This window comes from Hyperolius riggenbachi, chromosome 8 (assembly GCF_040937935.1).
Source record: "Hyperolius riggenbachi isolate aHypRig1 chromosome 8, aHypRig1.pri, whole genome shotgun sequence".
Taxonomy (NCBI): Eukaryota; Metazoa; Chordata; class Amphibia; order Anura; family Hyperoliidae; genus Hyperolius; species Hyperolius riggenbachi.
This window is the reverse complement of record NC_090653.1, coordinates 158,463,149-158,488,386: the sequence shown is the minus strand read 5'-3', so window position 1 is coordinate 158,488,386 and position 25,238 is coordinate 158,463,149. Positions and strand designations below refer to the sequence as shown.

General features: G+C 40.8%; 1 protein-coding gene across 2 annotated transcripts; it reads left to right on the top strand.

The window, feature by feature from the left end:
- Positions 1-751: 751 nt before the first annotated feature.
- Positions 752-24,803, top strand: LOC137528364 (uncharacterized). Of its 2 annotated transcripts, none has more exons than XM_068249656.1 (9): positions 752-813; positions 6,221-6,330; positions 13,043-14,719; positions 16,277-16,376; positions 21,255-21,403; positions 21,524-21,636; positions 21,938-22,027; positions 22,142-22,264; positions 24,458-24,803. In XM_068249656.1, the coding sequence occupies exons 1-9, from the start codon at positions 809-811 to the stop codon at positions 24,659-24,661; spliced, it is 2,571 nt and encodes an 856-aa protein (XP_068105757.1). In that variant the 5' UTR covers positions 752-808; the 3' UTR covers positions 24,662-24,803. The 2 variants fall into 2 exon arrangements, with proteins under 2 accessions (XP_068105757.1, XP_068105756.1); XM_068249655.1 differs by lacking the exon at positions 752-813 and adding an exon at positions 6,021-6,104 and having other exon boundaries at positions 6,217-6,330.
- The last annotated feature ends 435 nt before the right edge of the window (positions 24,804-25,238 follow it).

Below are 25,238 nucleotides of genomic sequence, written 5' to 3'. Positions count from 1 at the left end.
TATAATTGATAGAGATGTTAGCGAACCGTTTACTAGCGAATCTCTATGGGGAAATACTACTTCCGGGTCGCTATGACTCAGAGTAGTACGGCTGCACTGGGCCGGCGGTGCGCATCTTTGATCGTGCGCCTGTTGCCGGACACTCTCTGCGCATGAGCGTGACATCACTCATGACGTCACGCACATGCACAGAAAGTGCCCATATTTTTTCAAATTTACCAGGGAAACTTCTATGGCCCTGGGCTTACACTTCAACTGTCAACTGTCATTATTATGATTGAATACTTGAGGAGGAAACAGGAAAAATGAAAATGTGTTTTAATCAGTGTAGTACAATAGTCATGAGATTTTAATGTATCAGTGGTCAGGTTATATGATGCTGTACGCAGAGACACTGGAAATTCCTGAAATCTGACCCGAGTGTCTATGTCAGATGTGAATAGCCGCTCCTGCATCTACAGATAATTCTCTAGTTATATCTCATTGTAAACAAGGTGCAACTGTAAAATGATAATTTTCCCTCTTGAAAACAGTTTGAGGATGTACCCTTTGTCCCAGTTGTATTATAATGCTGGGGTACGTCTAAGATGAGAATGAGAGATAAAGTAGAAATGAAACGTTTCATTGCTTTCTAAAAATAACTGCACACTTAGGTGTATTATTAAGGTTAATGATTCAGCTAGGTGAGCTCAGGTTGTGCAATATGCCAGCCTCACATAGTCTGAGTTAAAATAGGGTCATTGTTTAGGAATCTCACCAGGAAGAGAAAAACATCACTTCTGTCATCTGCTGGATTCTGGAATGATTAATGACGTAACAGACTTTATTTACCTAATTTTAGCAGTAAAAAATGTACCTAATTTTAGTAGCAGTTATGACAAGCGACAAATACTGTGTCAATGATGCTGCTTTGTCTGTGTCATGACAGGGAGGAATTTCCATGCACAGGTCACATAGCCGTATGCTACAGATACCGAGAACAGAATGTGTGGTGGCTGGAAGGCGTAATGGTTAAGGGCTCTGCTTCTGACACAAGAGACCAGGGTTTGAATCTCGGCTCTGCCTATTCAGTAAGCCCAGCACCTATTCAGTAGGGGACCTTAGGCAAGTCTTCCTAACACTGTTCCTGCCTATAGAGCACGTCCTAGTGGCTGCAGCTCTGGTGCTTTGAGTCCGCCAGGAAAAAAGCGTAATGTAAATGTTATTTGTCTTGTCTAATGTACAGCCTAAGGCTCGGTGCCCATTGAGAACAGTTCAATTCAGCACAGAGCCCAGTGCACCAGGTCCACTCGGCTCCATTTTAACATCACATTTGCGTCCGGGCGTGAATGCATTGCATCATTGCATTCTAAACTGGAAGCTGGCTATGGGCAACGCAGTTGTTTGTCTGGGAAAAACCGAGTTGGTTGGGACTCTGTGTTCTGCTTGCCTCAAAGCAACAAATGGATGTTTTTGTTTTTTTAACAAGTGGAAGCGGATCCTGTTTTTAACAATAGGATCTGCTTTTTGCGTTCCTCTAAACTGCGAAAAATGTACCCATCTGTTAAGTTTTTTCCAGCAAGTACCTGAATCTCTGGATTTATTGTTATAGTTTCATTCTTTGCTGTAAGTGGAACTAATCTCAGAAATTCCTCTCTGGCTGTAAAGTTAAGCCATTGCATGATAACTTGGGGGGGGGGGGGGATTCTTCATTACTCTTCATTACAATTTATGGAAACCCTACAAAAAATAAAAAAACAGTGTTAACTTCCTGCACATTACTGGGAGCTTCACAAAAAAGAGGAACAATTGGCAGGCACTTCAGTTTAAAAATCTGACACCACTTTATTGGTAACCATACACATATCATATCATATAAGTTTGGTGAACTGGGATAATGTACTACAAGGGGAAGACACTTAAGGGAAATGGCAAGCTTTTAAACTTATACTCAATCAATACTGTTGTATGTATATCCCATATGGAAACAAAATGTCTAGGAATAAAAAAAGGCCTCTATGGATGAATAGAAAGGTTAGGGATAAAATGAAGAGGAAAAAGAATGCCTATAAGGTCTTAAAATAGGAGGGGACCGAGGCTGCACTAAGCAATTATAAGGAGTGCAATAAAATTTGTAAAAAAGAAATTAGGCAGGCAAAGATTGAAGCTGAAAAACAAATCGCTAAGGATATCAAATCTAACCCAAACATTTTTTACAAGTACATTAACTCTAAAAAAAGAAAGGTTGACTGTATAGGACTCCTAAAGGATGAGGGTGGGAACTCAATGGTGGATGACCAAGGTAAGGCAGAGTTATTAAATGCTTTCTTTGCTTCTGTCTTCACAAAAGAAACAGCACTGTTGCAAACTACAGAGGCGGAAGAGTCTCAATCTTCTAACTGTAATATTAAATACTTAACGCAGGAAGAAGTGAAGGCAAGACTAAATAAATTAAAAATAGACAAGGCACCTGGCCCGGATGGCATGCATCCTCGGGTCCTAATGGAATTAAGTTCAGTTATAGATAAACCCCTTTATCTTATCTTTTGTGACTCTCTTTCAACTGGCAGAGTCCCAGTGGATTGGCGTACAGCCCACGTTTTCCCATTATTTAAGAAGGGCAAAAAATCTGATCCAGGAAATTATAGACCTGTAAGTTTAACATCAGTTGTATGCAAACTATTTGAGGGGTTACTAAGAGATACTATACATGACTTCATAGTAGAAAATAATCTTATTTCTCAGCATCAACATGGGTTTACTAAAGACAGGTCCTGTTTGACTAACATGCTCAGCTTTTATGAGGTAGTGAATGCTAATATGGATATTGGGAATGCTGTAGATGTGATATACTTGGACTTTGCAAAGGCCTTCGACACTGTTCCCCACAAAAGTCTGGTGCAAAAGTTGAGGATGCAAGGACTGGGGAAGAGTCTGTGTTCATGGATAGGGAACTGGCTAATGGACAGAAAACAAAGAGTTGTGGTCAATGGATCGTACTCAAAATGGGAGACTGTTAGCAGTGGGGTCCCACAGGGGTCTGTTCTGGGTCCAGTGCTTTTCAATTTATTTATTAATGACCTAGTAGATGCAGTAGTGAGCAATGTTGCTATTTTTGCAGATGATACAAAATTGTGCAGAATCATCAACTCTCAGGAAGATAGTGTCATATTGCAACAGGATCTGGATAGGATGGCTATATGGGCACATACATGGCAGATGAAATTCAATGTTGACAAATGTAAGGTCATGCATTTTGGACGTACTAATGGTCTAGCACCATACAAAATAAATGGGATACAGTTGGGGACATCAAACTTGGAGAAGGACTTAGGAGTACTCATTGACAACAAGTTAAATAATCGTACTCAATGCCAAGCAGCTGCAGCTAAAGCTAACAAAATTTTGGGATGCATTAAAAGGGAAATAAAAACTCGAGATGCTAGCATAATATTGCCCCTGTTTAACTCTCTAGTAAGGCCACATCTGGAATATGGAATTCAGTTCTGGGCACCACATTACAAAAAAGATATTGCAGTTTTAGAGCAGGTGCAGAGACGAGCAACAAAATTGATGCGTGGGATGGAAGGTCTCACTAATCGAGAAAGGTTAGATAAACTGGGTTTATTTAGTCTAGAGAAAAGACGCCTTAGAGGGGATCTAATTAACATGTATAAATACATCAGAGGGCAATATACGACCTTGGCGGATGAGCTTTTTGTCCCTAGGCCTTCTCAAAGGACTAGAGGACATGATCTGCGCATGGAGGAAAAACGTTTTAGCCATTTATTTAGGAAAGGGTTCTTTACAGTTAGAGTGATTAAGATGTGGAATGCATTGCCACAGGAAGTCGTTATGGCAAACTCTATACCTGCATTTAAAGGGGGCTTAGATGCTTTCCTTGCGTTGAAAGACATCCATGGCTACAATTACTAGGTAATGCCTAATGATGTTGATCCAGGGATTTTATCTGATTGCCATCTGGAGTCGGGAAGGAATTTTTCCCTTTAGGGGCTAATTGGACCATGCCTTGTAAGGGTTTTTTCGCCTTCCTCTGGATCAACAGGGATATGTGAGGGAGCAGGCTGGTGTTGTACTTTATACTGGTTGAACTCGATGGACGTATGTCTTTTTTCAACAAAAATAACTATGTAACTATGTAACTATGTAATCACTTCTATGCGTCCAGCAAACTGTGACAAAACTCTGAAAAGTTCCAACAATGCATCATTATGCAATGCAAGCAAAGAGCAAAGCTGGGAAACATGCGAGGAGCAGATAGTTTAACAGTACAGGCAATAATTATGTAACCAATCACATGTGGTGACAGGTTGTGGATCTGGATGGAAGCGGTGATGCTAGGGGTTTTTCCAGGACTGCTGCCCTAACAGCCGTTTCGCCCATTGTCATTGCTGACCTCATCAGAGGGGCATTACCCGTGGTCTGGTCCCCAATACCGCATAAGGCGCGGGTCTGCCTGTCCTGCCTGTGTGCTGTGGGATCGTTGGCTTCTAGTGTGAGCGAGACGGCGTCCGTAATATCAGATAGTGCAGCCCGGAAGCTCCCTTCCTCACTGAGTATCACGCATGCTCAGTGGGAAGTTAGATATTATTTTCCTGAAATATCTCCGCTTCCACACCTCCTACACTCCTACACAAATTCTCAGGGTAGGGAGGAGACCCCCCGATCTAGCCCTGTGCCGAATTGCAGCCCTTGAACCCTGCTGGTTCCCAGCAAAACTATCTCGGTAACCAGCTGGGCTCGGGGGCTGCAATTTGGCACAGAACTTGATCGGGGGGTCCCCTCCCTACCCTAAGAGTTTGACACACGCCTAATGCTGGGGTCCCTCTCGAGCTCCCTCTTGCACCTTTCAGCAGGACTTGCTCCCCCCATTGCAGCCCCATTGCTGCCCTCCATGCCGTGGCAAGGGCGAGGATGGCCCACACTGACTTAACCAGCAGCCATGACACATTGTACCCAACTAAGGGATGCACCATGGTCAGTCCAGATTAGTAACTATGGAAACTGTAACAATAGCTTTTGCCATCATACTACTGCTGTCATCTGATGCAATTCTATGCTGTGCTACAACTGCTATACGTGCTACTGAAGCTGCTACCATTCTGAAGCTCTGGACATGAACTTTTTGTCTGTTCTGCGGTGCTATCCACTAATGTGGGAGAGCACTTATGCTTGAATGTTCATAATGCTGGATACACACGGTGCGTTCCCGCACTCGATGCGCCCGTCGATTCGCGTCGACTCGATTATCTCCGAGCATTTCCGAGCGCATTTCGATGATTGTAAGGTCAATTTACATGTAAAGTATGCCAAATCGACCTAACGATCCATCGAAACGCGAATCGGACATGTCGGAAATAATCGAGTCGACGCGAATCGACGGGCGCATCGAGTGCGGGAATGCACCGTGTGTATCCAGCATTAGGTTGTGAACTCCTCTGATGAACAGATAATTACATGATTATACACTGTTAACAACAGAAGGAGGCAGTGTTATACAAACAATTGGCTCCCTCATTATAGTATATACTATATACTATTCATGTTGGTTTGTTGTCAGAATGGATTTGTTAATGATTTATAGAAAAACTTTGCAATAAGCATATCAATTAGTCTTCAAAGATAATCAGTAAATAAACAGTAATAATCATATTTAAAACATATAATTTACAGTGAGTGGTTGCTGTCTGTATTTCTTATCAGATCACCTGTGTACTGAACAGAGCAAATGTTATACAGGGAATGGAAATACCTATGCCAACAGATATGAGCAAACAAATGCTGCATGCTTAAAGTAATTAGCACGGCTGCAGTAAAGTACCCACATTTGTGTCAGCGTCACAGCCTATTTAGATATAGCTTGCAGGGCCAGATGAACTTGGCCGTCTTCCTTGTAGCTTCAAGAAGCTGGGGAAATTCTTGTTTAGAGAAGGAAGCAGAAATGTATGCTGTGGGAGTGAGTGCAGGGTGACATCACATCTTATAGAGTCAAAGCGTGTATCACAAGTGTGTAGAGAGTCCAAGTGTGTAGAGCCCAGCAGCTATGAGTGTGCACAGACAAGAGTCCCTGTATCTCAGTGTCGGTGTCCAGGCTGTCACTGCAGGTAGTTATTAGATAGAATTCTATGGCTTAGCAATAAACATCTTCTTTACCAATGCAGAGGATATGTGTTATTTTCACAAATTATGTATTATTTTTTCTCTCCATTACATTAGGAAGTTTTCTTCTGGCTATACAGCATTACAGCACAGCTGCAGCTGCACCCATTATTCCTCCTTCTGCCCTAGGCATCCTGCTTCTGATTCTAGCTGCTGTCTTGGCATATACAGGTATGTACACATTCACAATTATTTTTACTGTGTGCGCTGGGATCTGTAGTGCTTTTCACACCTCCAAGTTGTTTATGTCTGTGTTAATGCAACAGATCCCAAATCAATATTTAAGGGATCTTGTTTGCGCTTTAGGTCTTTACACTTAAAGGATACCTGAGACAGGGGACATCAAAAATGTATTCATACCTTACTCCAGCCCCCTCCAGCCAGATCACTCCGACCCTGCTGTCCTACGCTGCCTGCAGCCTATGCGAATTGTCCCGGTCATACTGTGCAGGCGCAGGCTGGCTGTGCGCACTCCCCCGCACCTGCGCACAGCCTGACTGTGCCTGCGCCGAGTGGCCCTAAGTGGTCGATTTACCAGTGGAGGATGGCGGCGTGGGAGCGATCTGGCCGAAGGGGGCTGGAGGGAGATCCAAGTATGTATACATTTTTTATACCCCCCCTCCCCCCATCTCAGATACACTTTAAGTAATAACAAGAAGTTTTGAATAAGCATGATACCATTTATTGGCTAACTTAAAAGAATAAGAGTAAGCTTTCGGCTGTACAGCCTTCGTCAGACTTCAATCCTGTTTGCTTACAAGATATTGGAACAGACAGCTATGTACATGCAACATCAAAAGGGATGCATAGATTTTTTTGCAAGCATAAATACATGTCATTAAGATGTCTTAAATGAAACAGAACATCTAAATGGGGTCTTGATAGGTTGTTAGGTGATTTATGACTAATAGATAGGACCCTATAGATTACTGATATTCTACTGGTACACTTAAGAAATGTAACTTTGTAATGTATGCATATGATTACTGACAGTTTACAGTATAGCTGGAGTGATGTGAGTGTTATATCACTTATCTCAAGTACCCCTTGACAAATATATTTTTAATCCTAGTACATAATAATTGGTTCTAAATAATTATCAAGCATTTACTATTGGTTTTAATTAGCTAAAATACTAATTTGGTGTTGTTTATATAGGATTTATCATTTTCTAAAACTCTAAATTTGTTATACTTGGTTAATTATATCAAGTACCCCCTGGAACCATCAGAAGTACCCCCTGGGGTACGCGTACCGCATGTTGAGAACCTAGGTAGAGCATTGTTTCTAAACATTATTACAGCATGTATCCCATTATTAAAACTAGTGTTCCTATTGTAAATAACGTAATATTAGGTACCCGTGAATATATACGTATGTATTTATTAGGTGTGCTCCATAAATGGTGCATAAATATGTTTCAAATATTACTTTATGGTTTTAAGTGGCTTATTTATTTTTCATTATTGTAATCCCCGAAGTATCTGTAGTAGGGAGGCTTTAACAAGTTTGAGTACCCCGGAATGTAACCCAAGTACCCACTGTGGTACGTGTACCATGTGTTGAGAACCAAGGTACTAGAGGATAAGCACTGTAACTTGGGCTTGTGATTTCTGCAAACTAACATCTAATGCATAGAAATTGTACAAAATGGTTATGGTTGTCATCTGTACAAGCTTTCCATATGTAATAAAGAGTCACTGCTCATATTACATATGTGTTATGGGTTTATCTAAAAGAATGGTCACTAAGATTGCTGATGAGTATTTACATTGGTGGGTGGGGGGCAACTCTCTGAATACACACCATAAGTTATGTCAAATAAGGAGAGCTAAATCATGAGTTATTTCAAATCAGGAGAGCTAAACCATGAGTTACGTCAAATAAGGAGAGCTAAACCATGAGTTATGTCAAATAAGGAGAGCTTAACCATGAGTTAAGTTAGATAAGGAGAGTTAAATCATGAATTGAGTCATTTAAAGAGAGATACATTGTGAGTTAATAAATAAGGTGAGATAATTTAACAGATAAGCTTTGTGAATCAGGCCCACTGGGCTCTATTCACAAAACTTATCATAAATGACTTATCACCTAATTAATAAAAATAACCTTTCAGCACATTTAGAAACAAAATAATCACTAAAAGTAAGCTGCTCCTGATTAACTTCATTTTAATTTTACTTTTCTTATCTTAATTATATTATATTTTTGCTCTTTGGGAGCTTAAAGAGAACCCGAGGTGGGCTTCTAACAATGCAATTCACATACAGAGGCTGGGTCTGCCTATACAGCCCAGCCTCTGCTGCTATTTCAATCCCCCCTAACTTCCCTCTGCAATCAGCCATAAATCACAGCCGCGCTGTACGGGCTGTGTTTACATCTGTCCTGTCAGTCTGCCGCTCCCCCCGCCTCCTGCAGAGCTCCATCCCCGCCCGCGTCCCTTCCCTCCAATCAGCGGCGAGGGAAGGGACGCGGGCGGGGACTGGAGCTCTGCAGGAGGCGGGGGAGCGGCAGACTGACAGGACAGATGTAAACACAGCCCGCTCTGACACACTGTGTGTCAGCAGCGCGGCTGTTATTTATGGCTGATTACAGAGTGCAGGGGGAAGTTAGGGGGGATTGAAATAGCAACAGAGGCTGGGCTGTATAGGCAGACCCAGTCTCTGTATGTGGATTGCATTGTTAGAACCCTGCCACGGGTTCTCTTTAAAAATGCAACATAGATAAGGTGAAACAGATGAAAACAGGTGAAACAGCTTTGTGAATCATGCTCAATCTGCTCATAGTATATGTAAAATGTCTTGGTCCTCACATGGAGATGGTAAAATTGGCCAGTGAATGGTCAATCAAAATTGGACGTGTCTACTAGGTTTAAGCCCCTAGAATATATCAACTGTCTTTTATTTGCCCCCTTTTAACTGTAGTTGCTGAGAATTTAGGCTGCATGATATCAGTGTGGGGCAGCATGGTGGTGTAGTGGTTAGCGCTCTCGCCTTGCAGCGCTGGGTCCTAGGTTCAAATCCGAGACAAGACAACATCTGCAAGGTGTTTGTATGTTCACCCTGTGTCTGAGTGGGGTTCCTCTGGGCACTCCTGTTTCCTCCAAAAATCCCCAAAACATACTGATAAGTTAATTGGCCTCCCTCTAAATTGGCCCTAGACTATGCTACATACATAGACATATGCCTATAGTAGGGACTAGATTGTGAACCACTCTGAGAGATAGTTAACAACAAGACAATATACTCTGTACAGTGCTGCATAATATGTTGGTGCTATAGAAATACTTACATAAAAATAAATTAATATTTTGGAGCTCTTTCATATAAATAATGTAGACGTTACAGTCCATTCATACAATTGCATTCATGAGGAAGTGTGTATTGCTTTGTCCTATATGTTAAATGTGCACTGTTCAGAGGGAATAAGCAGGCAATTTTCAAAACTGCACTTTTGTCACAAAAATACCAAATTTGGTTTGTTGTGATGCTTTGCTTATTTGCTGCCTAAATGCCTCCACCCACAGTTTAGTTTCATGCTCACCTATACTTCCAAGGCCATAAAAACGGCATTTGCATATGCCGTTTTGTATGCATAGCCAAAACGTTCAACCACGCTTTCGCAAAAATGAATGAGAATATAGCATTTTCATGAAAATTTTGGAAAAATAAGCTTTAGATTTGCATTCATCCACTTTTCCCCCTCCAACTCCCCTAAGATAATAGCATTAGATATTGCCCTCACCCCATATAAATGCCACTTTTTATTTAACATTTCTCTTCAGCAGTATCAGAATAGCTAAAACGCCACATCCCCGCAGCAGAACGCTGTATTTAAACCCCCCAAATCCCCTGGGCTAAATGTAAGGAGCGCTTCCTTGTAGAGGCAGAGCTTTGCGCTGTAGCTCTGCCTCTACTTGCGTCAAGGTGGCGATCAGCGGTGATTGATTCTAATGGAGGCAGAGCTACAGCGCTAAGCTCTACCTCCACGGGCCGCAAAATCCACAACTTTGAAAGTCGTGGATTTTTGCCCTGGTATTTGGGGAGTTTAAATACAGTGTTCTGCCACGGGGATGCAGTGTTTTAGCTATTCTGATATTTCTGAAGAGGAATGTTAAATAAAAAGTGTCTTTTTCGGAGGCTTCAGAGTCTCTTTAAAGGGACAATGAAGCGGAAAAAAAAAATCTGATATAGTGAATTGGTTGTGTACTATGAATAATTACTAGAAGATTAGCAGCAAAGAAAATATTCTCATACTTTTATTTTCAGGTATATAGTGTTTTTTCTAACATTGCATCATTCTATAATTTGTGCAGATTACACAACACTCAGCATTCAAAATGAGTCTTTCAGAGCAGTCTGTGAAGTAATGACCTCTCCTCTAGCAGAGGAAAAGTAAATAGTCCAGGAACAGTTGAGATAATAAAAGTCAGATAACAGCCCTCTCCACGACTAACTTAGTCGGAGAGCTTAATGGCTTGTTTGCATAGAGATAACAACTGGAGTTTCTCAACTCTTCCTGTACTGGAAACAATTACACTGATGTATCTGATCTTAATGTTTTATTTCTTAGCTGTGCTACACATACAAATCATAATATCATCATTTTTTTTTTCGCTTCAGTGTCTCTTTAACAATATAAAGGTACTAAACCTGGTACCTTATCAACAAAATACAAAAAGGAAGATAAATACAAATCTCTTGTGTAATATTCTAGGCTCAATTCTTTACTCTGCTAACCTCTTAAAGGGATTCCGAGCAGTGCAGAAACTATGGAAAGATGCATATCATTTCGAAGCTCTCTTTCTCCTCTTTCCAATGATATACAAACCGCCGCCCTACACCTTTTAGTTTTCGTTATTTTTGTGATCGAAACCATGACCATGCAATTTCGATTGCGAAAATAGCGAAAACTAAAAGGCGCAGGGCGGCGGTTTATATATCATTGGAAAGAGGAGAAAGAGAGCTTCAAAATGCTTCTTTCCATAGTTTCTGCACTTTTTGGAGTCCAGCATTGTATTACACAGGACGACACTTTCCCCAGTGTCGGCAGCTCCATTTAGCACAATGCAATGAAATACAAGGAACCCACGGGGATATAATTACAAACATCATGCCGGTAGGTGTGAGGATATAATTAATTAGTTGTGGGTATGCTTAAAGCCATACCCACAGGCACTGCTCGGAGTCCCTTTAAATGATAATATAGATTATAGCGTGAGGGGGATACATTCCCATGGGGGGAATAACCAAGGGATGGGAGGACATTTTATTTTATCTTATATTATCGTATTTATCTTTATTGCCCCCATTTGGCCAGGGAGGAAGTAAATATAAAGTAGCGGTGGAACTTTGAAAACTCTGCAAGGTTTTATAAGATTGGGCATTGGATAAGAATAAGATCATGTTCCTTTTTGTCTTTCCTTTAAACATTACCGGCTGCCAACGTTTTAAATTTTCCACTATCCAGTTCTCCAGCCAGGTCTGTGGGAGTGAGCTTGTCTGTACACTGATACATTCTTATGCTTGATTAACAACTCCAGAAATCATAGAATAGGTGGGATCTGAAAGGGAGTGTTGATTAAGGTTGGTCAATGATATGCAAATAATTTTGAGGTGATGCAGCATTATGCACATGTTGTATGCAAATTTATGCAGCTTGAACATGAACCAAACACATTCTGCTGAGGTGAAATTTGATTGGTCCATTTTCAAGTTGCATAATTTTGCATGCAAAATTTGCATAATCCTGAATCACCTTAAATTTATTTGCATCTCATTGACTGCCTTTATCCCTAGCGTTGACTACTTTTGGTAACTTAGCTAAGGGATCCACAGTAATCTATTTCAGACTCCTAAAACATTCAGGGCCCGTTTCCACTGCAGCCGCACGCGTCTGCGAGACGCGTGGCGGCACTTCCGGATCAGCGGTTACGCTGACGAATCCCATGAGCCGTGCCATGCACGGCTATGGGATTCGCACAGATTTGGATGGAAATGCCGGCTGAATCGCTAACGCAAGCGATTCGGCCGGCGGTGCCATTGTTCTCTATGGCAGCGTTTCCCCGCGTGGTTTGCCTGCGGGGAAACTCTGCGGATTCGGCCCAGTTTCCGCGCAAGTGGAAACAGGCCCTGAGTAAAGCTGTCTGATTTTTGATTTTTTTTTTTAAAGCAGATTACAGGGAAGGGAAATAGCTAGGTAAACATTAATTGCAATTTAAAGCATGTATAACATGTACAGTTAAAATACATACATGGACAACCTAAACATTTGTCACATGAGCTTTTTATCCCTAGGTCTGTACAAAGGACAAGAGGATATGATCTATACATGGAAGAATTTACATATTACCTCCTGTGTAGAAGGAGTTATTTACAGTCAAAGTAGTGGAAATCAATGCAGGAGGTAGTTGTGGCAAATTCTAAACATTTCAAGTGTACCTAAGATGATTGGGAGAAAATATTTTTACTTACCTGTAATTTCTTCCAGCCCACTGTAGTCTGTTGGCTTTCTCTACCTCCTCCCGGACCCATTCACTATATTGCTGTCAGCCGTGTGACACAGCTCAATTGCGGATTAGTGTGCATGCATGGTCCAGGCCATGTGCCCCCATTGATCGCACTCCCATTGCTGGGAACATTTTGTGCATGCACAGTTCATTAAGACTGTAACTGCGCCTGTGCAGAACACTCCTGGTAAGTGGCATGCTCAGTTTGTATAAATAAAATGAATTGGACACTCTTACTTATGGTACACTGTCATTGTAGCTTGCTTCACATAAAAATGTTACCATTTTGTTCAGCACTGAAATGTAATTGCTAACATGCAAATGGCGCATATAAAATAGAACTATGTTTTTCAGTTTCTGTTATTTATTTTTTAGGGGTGCGGAAGATTCAAGGTGATGCTTCATTATGGGTCTCATTCTTTTGGACTGTGTCAGCCATGTGGTGTGGTACTGGAGTCAACCTGCTACTGACAGGAAATGATGTCATTTCTATTTTTGATATGAAGAATGCTATGGTCCCTGGTCTCATAGCATTTTTTCTGGGGCTGCTTATTATTGGTATAATTGGGTTGCTTGAAAAGGAAGCTGTTTTAGCTTTAATGGCTATTGCATTTTCTCTCTCAAATATTCATGAAATTGTTCTATTCTATAACAACAAAGTAGGCTCCTCGGCAGTTGCATGCAATTATCTCATAATTACTTTAGCTGGCTTATACTTTTCTAGTGGAAGGATTCTGTATAGTCTCAGTAAAGGGCAGGTTATGTTGCCTGGCACAAATTGCAGCACTGATAAAGAACAAGATGCCTCTCAGGGTTCATGTAGTGCTCCATGTAAGGCAGTATATTTGATCCTTAATATGGTAGCCTCTAGTGTCTTTGGCTGTAGGCTTCTAGGAATTACAAGCAGTCTGTTTGTTGGTCAGGTGGCATGGCTGTGGACAGCAGCTGTTTATCAGACAGGCATATGTATAATGCTATATCGTTCTTACCACATGCTAGATGCCACACATCTGGCACTCTTTTCTATTCTGAGATACGCTGAAGGATACTCATTACTGTATCAGGTCTTAAATGTCAACGAGTTCAGTTATCCTCTTCCATTTTTTGTAGTTTTTGCTATACTACTTTTCATCCTTTCACTGTTTACTAGTATTCGAAATCTTGCTCAGTCAGCCTATCTACTTTTTTATGTTTCCTACTGCATTGCGTTGGCTTGTAGTCCTCATGGGTTTTTTCAAGGAGGATCCCAAGGAGTCAATATTGCAATCTATATTGTGTCAGCAGTTATGTTGCTGGTTAGCCTGTACAATTCCAAGTCATCCACAAAGATCCCCACTGGAGAGGACATCATCAGGAAGCTGTTTCTAAACAACAGACATTTTAAACTTCCCCAAGGGAAAGATGTATATGAACCCTTCCTTGGCTTTTCCAAGTATGGAGATGCTGAGGCCTTGGCTTATGCATGCAGTGTTTTAGCTGTTTTTGCCATGACAATGCCAGGCCACTTTGATAATCCCTTGGTGACAGTTGTATTGCCGTGGGTTGTTGCTGCTGGAGGGATTTATAATCTTATTTGTGGTTCAGTTGCTTTTTCCTGTGGTAAGACTCTTGAGAGCAGTGCCTTCATCCTATATGGAGTAATGTGGGTTATTTGGGGCATTTTTAGATACAGCGGCATCTATGGTACTAGCAGAGGCTTTAACACTGCAGTAGGCATCATATGTTTCATGCTCTTTAATACTTTTATTATTTTCAGCACACTTTTCCTGACAAAAGCCTGGTTTGTGTACTCTCTCACTTTCCAGCTAATCCTTATCAGCTTTCTGCTTGATTCAGTCAATGCTCTCCCAGTGGGCTATGACATTGCTGTTAGCATTATCTTTGGGCTTGTTGGTTTCTACTGCTTCTTTGCAGCACTATTTAACAGCACCATTGAGGCTCCCCAAATACCACTTGGCAGCCCCTTAATCAAAATTAGTGGCTTTTCTAATGACAAATCTAAGTGCCCTCATCTGATTGCATCTAAGACCAGCTCTGTGAGAAAAATAGCAGGTAAGTTAAAAAAATATAATGAAATACTTTTCTTAGACAATTCCTTTTTTTAAAGATTTGTTGTGTTGCACAAAATGAAAAAGTTAGAAATGTGCCAATAGATAACTCTAGAGGTTTCCCCCATTCTACCCCTGTTGCGATTAAGCCAGTTCTCTCTTGGTACACATACATGACCCTATCTAAGTTGTCAACAGTTGAGTCCTGAAAGTCTTCACAGAAGCAAGCATTTCTGACTGCTGGAAGTGCTCATTGTTGAACACAGAGATATTCCAAATTATTGGCACATATTTGAATGAATGTTGGCTAATGGTCTTTTTCCTATGCAATAGAGTGTTCTGCCATTTAACTGGCCATACACCATGGCTACCTGCTGGTCAAACTGAAGGTAATAAGGTGGTGGCATGTCTTGGCAAGGCACTGACAAGGAAGGGCATATATCACACCACATGCTATTCCAAGTAAGGAATCTGTCCATCTGTTGCCAGCCTATATGACCTCAATTAAAGCTACATACAGACTTTATTAGGGATCCCATTAGGGATTGATATGGGCAGCTCTTTCAAGTGAACCTGAGGCGAACCTTGGGTCAAAAAGCAGATACTTACCTAATAAGAGGTTAAGCCTCTGGATCCTGTAGAGGCTCCCTGTATCCTCTTCGCCCTTGCCGCCAGTAAAGGGGACCCTCTGGATATTTATATTTATGTATTTATTCATTATGTACTTCTTACAGACATGAATGAAAAATGCAAAAAGAAAAAATATATATGTCCTAAGAACACCGGTAGTAACATTTCTGTACCAACAGCCCCCTGTAGCCACTGTCTCAGTTCTGGACTTAAAGAGAAACCATGGCCAAGGATTGAACCTCATCAAAATCAGTAGCTGATACCCCCTTTCCCATGAGAAATCTTTTCCCTTTCTCAAATGGATCATCAGGTGGCTCTGGCTGATATTGTGTTGAAACCCCTCCCACAGTGCGATGTCAGGACCATGGTCCTGACATCACACTGTGGGTGCCTTGTTGCATTGTGGGAAATAACAGTTGTTTCCAACTGCCAGCAAGCAGCAGCTACTTCCACTGACATCACCTGCCAGCAGTAAAAATGTCTCCATCTGATAAATGTCAGAAAATAAATCAGAGAGAGGAAAGATTTTACGATGGGCAAACACTGACTAAATTATTTATACATAATTATTGTAAAAATAAAGCACTTTTATTCATTACTTTATTTTCACTGGATTTCCTCTTTAAAACAGCTTCAGTATATAAAAATGACATTTCCTACTAAATCCAACCCCTTGCCAAAGTGTGAGATTAACATAAAAAAGTGGAATCTTCCATTTATCTGATAATCAGTACTAAAATAGTGGTCTCATAGCCGGTCTGTGTCCCCATAGATGGAAACACATATGAGCTCAGTACAAAACTGTAATAACCCGACTGACAGATTTTTTTTGTCTAATAGCGGCATGCTGAATCTCTGATGAAAAGATCTAGCATTTTTTTTTTTTTTAGAAAAAATGAAGGATTTATTTTTTCTGTTGGACCCTTTTCAGAAATGATGAAGAATGGAGGAATTTGTGGCATTCCAACTGACACCGTCTATGTCCTGGTGGCAGCCTGCAATCAGCCTGAAGCAGTGGAGAGAGCCTACAAGTATGTATCTTTATTATAATATAATAATACTCTAGATTGTAAGCCTTCGGTCAGGGTCCTCCTCCTTTTGTGTCCTACCTGATTATACACCTGCATTACTGTGCACCCATGCTATGTATTTGAGTGAACCCAACTTGCCTAATCTCCATGCTCCCATCCAGTGACTAAGCATTACCTTGCACTCATACTGTGCTGCGTAATCTGTTTTTTGTTGTTTTCCTGTATTGTCGTATTGCAAAATATTGTCTGTAACCTAAACTAATGTCCAGCACTGCGTAATATGTTGGCGCTTTATAAATGCAATAAATAAATAAATAATAATGTGATACCATTATTATGCTGGATGCCAATTAAAGATTTAAAGGATACCAGAGCTCTAAAACTTTGGTGAAACTGGGTGAGCAGGCATATACTACCACCTGTTCTTATGCCCACCGATCCCTGTGTTCTCCTCTCTACCCTCCCTGTAGCTCACTGAAAAGCCCCCTGGGATCCTCTTCTGGTCGGCAGGGTTGGGACTTACTGTGCAGGTGCCGGCCGGGCTGTGCACGTCCTACAGCATGCGTCCATAGCCATGAGTGCTCTGCACATGCGTATGGCATCACTGCATCATGCACATTACGTCATACACATGCCCAAGTGCGCTCCCGGCCACAGGCATTCGCTGTATGATGCGCGCAGCGCAGCCTGGGCAGTGCCAGCGCAGTAAGTCCCGACCCTGCCGACCGGAAGAGGATCCCGGGGGACTTTTAGGTAAGCTACGGGGGGGGGGGGGGGGGGTGGAGGGAGAAGAGGAGAACCGGGGAGCAGTGGGCATAAGGACAGGTAGTAGTATATGCCTGCCCCCCCCCCCCCCCCCCATTTCTCCAAAGTTTTTGAGCCCTGATATCCTTTAAGCGGTACATATTTATGTGTTTCCGGAGGTCAATGCATGTACTCATGGCATTGCTTGCAAGCAGGGGTGTTTCTAGCCTTTTTGTCACTCCAGGCAAGCAGTCCAGTGTCATATCCCCCCTCCTCCAAAAAGAACCCCAAACCACTCACCCATACACTAGAGAATATACATCATTTGCCGTAGTGGGTGGGTAGATAATGCAGGGATCCCTGAGATACAAACAATCCCCCAATCCTTGTGCTTTTTGTTGCACACCCTCTTCCTGCTCTACTCCAGCTTAGTGTATAAATCCAGAGTATAGCGCAGCAGAAGCTATGAGCTCTCACCTCTACACTGTAGTCCACCTGTCCGCTCACCACTCGCCCTAGTGTCCAGCATCTCCTACCGCATGTAGCATGATTACACACTACATGAGGAGAGTGAGGTGCCATCACTAGAGGGAGCAGAAAGTAGACAGGATGGTTGCACAGCACTGGACTCCAGAGGGGAGGTTAGAGCACAGCTTGTGCTGCACTGAACTCTGCCTTTACACATTGGATTGGGGGATCACAGAGGGGGACGGGAATGGATAATGACAAAAGGGGACAGGGGGGCACATATTGGGACAAAAAGAGGTACAGAGCAACAGAGGGAGGCACAGAGGGACTAACACAGAGCCTGATCATCCACAAGGCAACTTAGGCAGGTGTCTAGGGCTTGGAGAGAGTCTAGGGGCCCGGTTTATGCTAACCCCCAACAAATCTTGCCCAAAAAGTTAAGTTGTTGCTTGCCTAGAGCACCATTTCACCTTAATCCATCTCTGGACCCACAGGGGGGCAGAGGTGGAAGAGGAGGCAGAGGTGGCAAAGGGGGACTGAAAGTGGCACAAGGAGACAGAAGGAGGCACAAAGGAAGACAGGATGAGGCACAAACACCCGTGGGGGCGTGGTTTCATTTGGAAGGCATGGCCTAGTGTGGGGGGCTGGGCTTAATAAGGGCATGGTGCCCCCTAGAACCAATGATACTCGAGGCAGTGGCCTGTAATGTCTATGCCTAAAAACGCCCCTGCTTGTAAGACACTCTCTGGCTTTCCTGGGGGGTACATATATCTCATGGCGTTATACATGAAACAGCAAGGAACTGCTTGGGTAACAGCTCATTACAGTATACATCTACAGTATATAACGGTCCATGGTTATATTTAGAATCAGGATCAATTTTATTTGGCCAAATAAGTTTACACTTACAAGGAATACGACTTGGCAGTTTTTTAATGGACCAAAGGATATTACAAGGCAAGGACAGCATATATTAAAGTGGTAGTAAACAGGGTGAGAAATGTTAATAATCAGTTTGGGCTGTAATGCTTTTAAGTTCTAGCAATTTTATCATGGTTTTGCATTAAGCATGGCTACCGTCTGAGGGAAGAAGCTTTTCCTATGCCTAAGAAAGCGCAATATAAATGTTCTGTGTCTTGTCTCAAGTGCAACCCATAGATTTTTTTCCTTATTCTTCTGAGCATGTAGTAGTAAAGTATGTTGGATAAATACTCTACACAGTAATAACAGGGTGCACAATGTAGATTAGGGATACAGCCCAGGATCTGCAAAAGTACTTTAATTATATGTTTAAAAACACATTGCTTATATGCAATTCTCTTTTTCTCCTTAGTTTTCTCCTAGGTGATATTTTCACACCACCAGAAAGCCAGAAAATACTCAAAATAATTTTAATAGTACTTTTTCATCTACTTTTGGGTACTTTTTCAATTGTAAAATGCTTAAAAGTTATTTTAAAGAGAATATGACTATTATCTCCTAGGAGATAACTAGGAGAAGAAGTGAATTGCATATGGTCCACAGAGTGACTGAGACCTCATTTTCTGCTTCATGCACCCATTCACAGTTTATGATTGAAGGTAAATTATCTAGCAAGACTGTAAAACATTCAGGCACTTCTCTAGAGCAAAGGAAGTTGCCAAATAATTTGTCAATGTTTTTGTTTATTTGGAATTCTTGTGCTGTGGCATGAGAGAACTTGCTGTAACATTTTTGTAAGCATTTGCAATAGTGTTGAAAAGTGTTTACTAGTTACAATAGATTTCAGTAGAAAATGTGAGCCCCTTTAAGAAGCTATCTGGAGTATTGATGCAATACCATTCTGAGAAGCAGTGAAGGAAATTCAGTCTTCAGTATTACAGTAAATCTCTCATAAAATGTATCATAGGTCTGTTTAGTGCTTGGTTGCTGTGCTGCAAAACTCCTACTTTTTCCATAAGGTTTAACCACTTCAGGATCATAGGTTTTTCCCCTTAAAAACCAAACAACTTTCACATTTCAGCGCTCCTCCCATTCATTCAGCGATAACTTTATTGTTACTTATCGCACTGAAATGTTCTATATATTGTTTTTTTTGCCACAAATTATGCTTTCTTTGGGTGGTAGTTTTTGCTCTGAATTATTTTATTTTATATGCATTGTAAAGGAAATAATAAGGAAAAAAGAAAAAAAAATGATTATTTCTCAGTTTTCAGCCATTATAGTTTTAAACTAAAATGTGCATTGGTACATAAAACCCACACATCTTATTTGCCCATTTGTCCGGTTTATTACAACGTTTAAATTGTGTCCCTAGTACAATGTATGGTGATAATATTTTAACTGGAAATGAAGGAGCATTTTTCCATTTAGGGATTTTTAATACTTTTTCACTAATTACAAGAACTTTTTTGAAAAAATATACTCATGACATCCGTATTACAAAAGTCCCTAAGGTAACTATTTATGTAAAAAAAAATTAAATGATGTAATTTTTTTATTTTTTTTTAACAAGTGTTTTATTTCTGTAACTGTGGGGCAGGGATGGAAGGGGTTAAAAGTAATAAAAAAAAAAAAATAATAATAAACTTGCTATGGAAAACAGTATAGTGGCATAAATAGGTGTATTTTACTTTTTGGCCACAAGATGGTGCTATTGAGACAGTATTTCTATTAATAGAACACAGCCGAACACGGAAGTGTAGGGTCTCAGTCAGAGCTTATGCGACGTTAACAAGCACGGGAACGGTGATCGGGATTGAGAATCAAAAGATTCTCACATTCTGATCACAGATGGAGGGGGCTGCGACGGTGGATCGGCGGAAAACAGCGCGGGGATCGTGAAGGCGACGGTAAGGCAGCAGTATGCATATCTACGCCCCTGATCCGCACGTGAAGTTTAAAGGGGTGTGGATATGCGTACAAAGGATCCTAAAGTGGTTAAAATTTAACTGAGGAAAAACAAAAGTTTGCCTTCTTAAAACAGAAGGTAATTGCGATTATTCAGATTGGAGTAAGCTTTTGATGTCTCCCATGATGCATCACTGCTGAATATGCAAATTTTCCCTTGTTGTCCCTGTAAGCTAATCACACCTCCAGAACCGCTGGAATACAATGATGTGTCAGCTTGTTAATTGTACAGAGCCACAATAATCCAACATGCATACAGACTGTTTTGGATTGGTTGATCTTCAGTGCATGACTTGGATTAATGTGGCTTTATGGGGTAGGGCTTGAAGCACCCAGCGTTACAGATTACGCAGCAAGCTCATGGTGAACCAAAACTCCTATGATTGTGTAAGGGGCTACAAAGGACCAAAAGGCCTCTTACTAAAATGTCATGAAAAAAAAAAGTTTTCCTTCTTAAAACAGAGGGTATTTGTGATTTGTGATTTGCATATTCAGCATATTCAGCATATTCAGCAATGATGCATCGTGGGAGACATCATATGCTCACTACAATCAGGATAATTGCAAATACCTTTTGTTTCAATAAGCCAAACTTTTGCTTTTCCTAACATGTTAGTAAGAGGGCTTTTTAGTCCTTTGTAGCCCCCTACACACTCCTAGGAGTTCTGGTTCACCATGAGCTTGCTTGGTACCCTGTAACTCTAAATTAAATGAGTAAACTTTAAGGCACATAACAAATTGAGGTGATTGTTTGATATTCACTACTTTTCTCTATAGGACAAAACGCCAAGCTCAAGACCGACCCATGTCCTTGTGGATTTCCAACTTACAGCAGTTAGAGCCTGCAAAGCATTTGTTCAGTCCGCTATTATGGGACTTCATGGAAGCTGCCTGGCCATCATCCATCAGTCTGGTGATCCCAAGAGGTAATGCTAATCATTTCTCCTTGCAACATGTATAGTTCATTTACGCATTTTACTTCTTTCTATGGCTTAATGTAAATACATAGGACAAAATGTCATGTTTTAATTATGGTTTCAACACAGGGCCATGGCTGGATGTCCTGGGTGCTAAGGAATCTTCACAATACATAGGCACTCCTCAAAGTATTGCCATACGGATTCCAGACTGCTCAGTGACTACACATTTAATTGATATGGTAAAAAAAGTTGCTTATTAAAATAATAACCGCTTTTCAATATGACCCTTTTGAATTAATTTCTGGAATGGATATGGATATTAGTGAACCTGAACATCAGACACGCAGCCACTGAAATAAGGAATATACATATACAATGCCTAAGTTGTAAAATATTTTTAGTGGCATCCTGTATGTTTGTTTTTAGCCCCATGAAACAGTCTTATGTGCCAAATGAGTTTGAATTTTACATTATTTCATGACTATTTTTAGGAAGTCAGTCCTTGTCTTCCACCTAAGAAACATTTATTATTTTCTGTAGGTGGGCCCAATTGCAGTCACTTCAGCTAATCCATCAGGGGAAGCAGATACAACCCATCACAATCAAGTCTATGCCAAATTAGGAAACAAGGTAAACTTTCAGTGCTTATTCAACAACATACTTTTAATAAGTTGATGCTAAATAAATTTGTAATTGCAGCAAACTCTGTATGTAAGTGCTTTCTAAAGACATTTTTAATTTCAGGTTGATGGAGTGTTGTGTGATGGGGCGTCCCCAGAAAATACTGCTTCCACTGTGGTTGACTGTACCAAAATTGAAACCGGAAACATTGCATTTTTTAGAGTTGGCATTGTTCCCAAATCCCAGGTAAATGAAACACACAAAAAATCACATTTAGATTTTCAAGTACACAATGATGATGTCATTGTCAACACAAATGTAAAATGAGACATTAAATAAAGTAGTTGTAAATGTAGTAGTTATAGAGGTACTTTAAGTGAATGTGACTCCTTCTTTTAACCACTAGCTGCGAATGCGCAGTATATCTATGCATGGCGTCTGTGAGCTCCCCCTGCGGCAGAGTTATAGTACGCTAATCAGTAAATGGGAACATAGTTCCCATTCACCCATCAAAGTGCCTGTGATCAATGGTCACCGGCATCAATGACATGCCGATGGTTATTGATAAAATGAAATTGAAAGCACACATTTCTGTGTACTGTTCACAGTACACAGGACTAAAAAGGGGGGACATCTAGTGACCAAATTGTAATATTACACCTACATACATTAAATTAAATTTAATAAATGTAAATATTTTTATCATTAAAATTAACCCCTTAACACCCCCACTTTCCCATAGTTACCAAAATAAAACATTTGTATAAAATATAAAAATGACATTTTAAAAAAATTCATAAACAGTTACCTTAGGGACTTAACATATTTAATTTGTATGTCATGAGGGTATAGTACTGATATTTTTGCAAGTAAGTGCTTGTAATTAGTGAAAACTGAAAAAAATACACCTTTATCTCCAAATAAAATATTGTCGCCATACATTGTATTAGGGACATAATGTAAATATTGTCATAACCGGGACAATTGGAGAAATAAAATGTGTGAGTTTTATGCACAGTAGCATGTTTTATTTTAAAAATATAATGGCCGAAAATGAGAAGTAATTATTTTTATTGTTTTATTCCCATTAAAATGCATTTATAATAAAATATACATCTTAGCAAAGCGTACAGCTCAAAGAAAGCCTAATTGGTGGTGAAAACAACAAGATATAGATCATTTTGTTTTGATAAGTAGCGATAAAGTTATTGGCAAATGATTGGAAGGAGTGCTGAAAGGTTAAAATTGCTCTGGTCCATAAGGGGAAAAACCTCTCAGTGGTGAAATGGTTGAAGACACAGGCTTGCTTTAAAAATCTACAGAAGCAGAAAGTAAGAAAATATTTACGTTTACAATTTTCTGATAAATACAGGTCTAGAACTAAAAAAAGAGACTACCCCTATATGATATACCCCTGTTTGTAGAGGCATAACTTGACTTAATAGGGCCCCTCTGCAAAATGTATATCACGTTGCCCTTTTTGTTCTTAAACCCCATGCGGGTCATATGATCGAGAGCCGGTGAATGGCAACAAAGAGTGTTTTGCTTTGAAGCAGCCTCTGGAAGCAGGAAATAATTACACACGCTCCTGCACACAGTTTTGAATGTTGAGATTTCTTTGTTAATTGGCTTCACTTGCGGTTGGGGAGAGGGAGGTGGGGGGGCCCCAAAGCCTCTGGGCCCCAAAGCGATGGCAGGGGTTGCAGGGGAGATTGTTACGTGGCTCCCCCGCATTCTGTCTGGCCCCCCGAGTTTTTAGCGGCAGCTGCTTACCTCCATCATGCTCGCAAGGACTGCAGACCTCTGTCTTCTGTGTGCGGCTTCCTCTAGTGCCGGGCTTCTAATGACACGTTATGGCACTTCATTAGAAGCTGGGCACTAGAGGAAGCCACACCCAGAAGACAGAGGTCTGCAGTCCTCGCAGGCATGATGGAGGTAAACAGCTGCCGCTAAACACTCGGGGAGCACGCAGGGGTATCCGGGCACACAGCGCAGACATGCGAGGGACATTGTGGAGGAGACAGGAGAAGACAGGAGGACACACACAGGGAGGGAATCCCCGAAGTGGCGGCGGTTCATATTGGCGGGCGTTCGGAAGTCGGGGATTCCCTTCCTTTGCCATATAAGATGCAGGGCCTTTTCTCCCCATTTTTTGGGGAGAAAAAGTGCGTCTTATATGGCGAAAATTACGGTAGACTAATGTCTGGCTGTACTAACAATGCACCATCAGGGAGGATGACCTGAGGCTTTAAAACTTATAGCACTGTGCTAAGTTTATCCACATCTTCTTTCTCTCTCTTTAGAGTTATTAAGTTTCAGAATGTTACATCCATTAGTCTTTTCTTACTAAGATGTTTGATAATGTTTGAGTAGCTACTATAGAATTTAAGTAGCTACTATAGAATTTTGTAATCCATTTATATTTTGTTCTGGTTTTAGGTTTTACAAATTTTAAGCCATGTTCAGGAGAAACACAGGCAGGGTCATGTCAATGCTGCCTACATTGGCTCCACTGAAGACATCACAGAACAGCTAGATAACTCCTGTGAGCGTGAGCTGCAGAACCAGCAGCAGAACCCCATCACCCAAGATAATGGAGCAAATGCATATGGTAATAATGGATTCACCATGGATGAAGACTGATCATGTCCAGAAAATCATTTCTAAATAAATGTTTATATTTTGTTTAGTTAAATGAATGATATGCTTTTGAGTATCTATTTATACTTATTACTATATGCATTTTCTATTTTTCTTAATAAAATATTAAATTATTTTTTCTACATTTTCATCTTATTGTTTCTCATTGATAATTGAGAGTTCATTTGAGAAACAGATTTTTCAAAGTAATTTATACTTAATACAAATGTCAATGTTCTTTTAACAAAGAGCTTACAATTATACTATAGTTTAGGAATACTATAGTTATTCCTCAACTTAAAGTGCACCTTGAAAAGAAAAAAAATATTTTGTACGCTAATGAAGAACATTTCTAATGCCCCGGAACATTGTGTAAGTAACTAGACTTACCGGAGATCCATTTAAGCCGGCTTCTGGCATGTAGCTTCGCACCTTGCAGAAAAAGGCCTAGATATTTTCTATATCTCCATTTTCTGCAAGGGGTGGAGCTGTGCATTGTAACCCGGCTCAAATAGGGCTCTGGTAAGTCGCATTACTTACACACTTAACACTTACACTCAGGTAAGCCTTATTTCTTGAT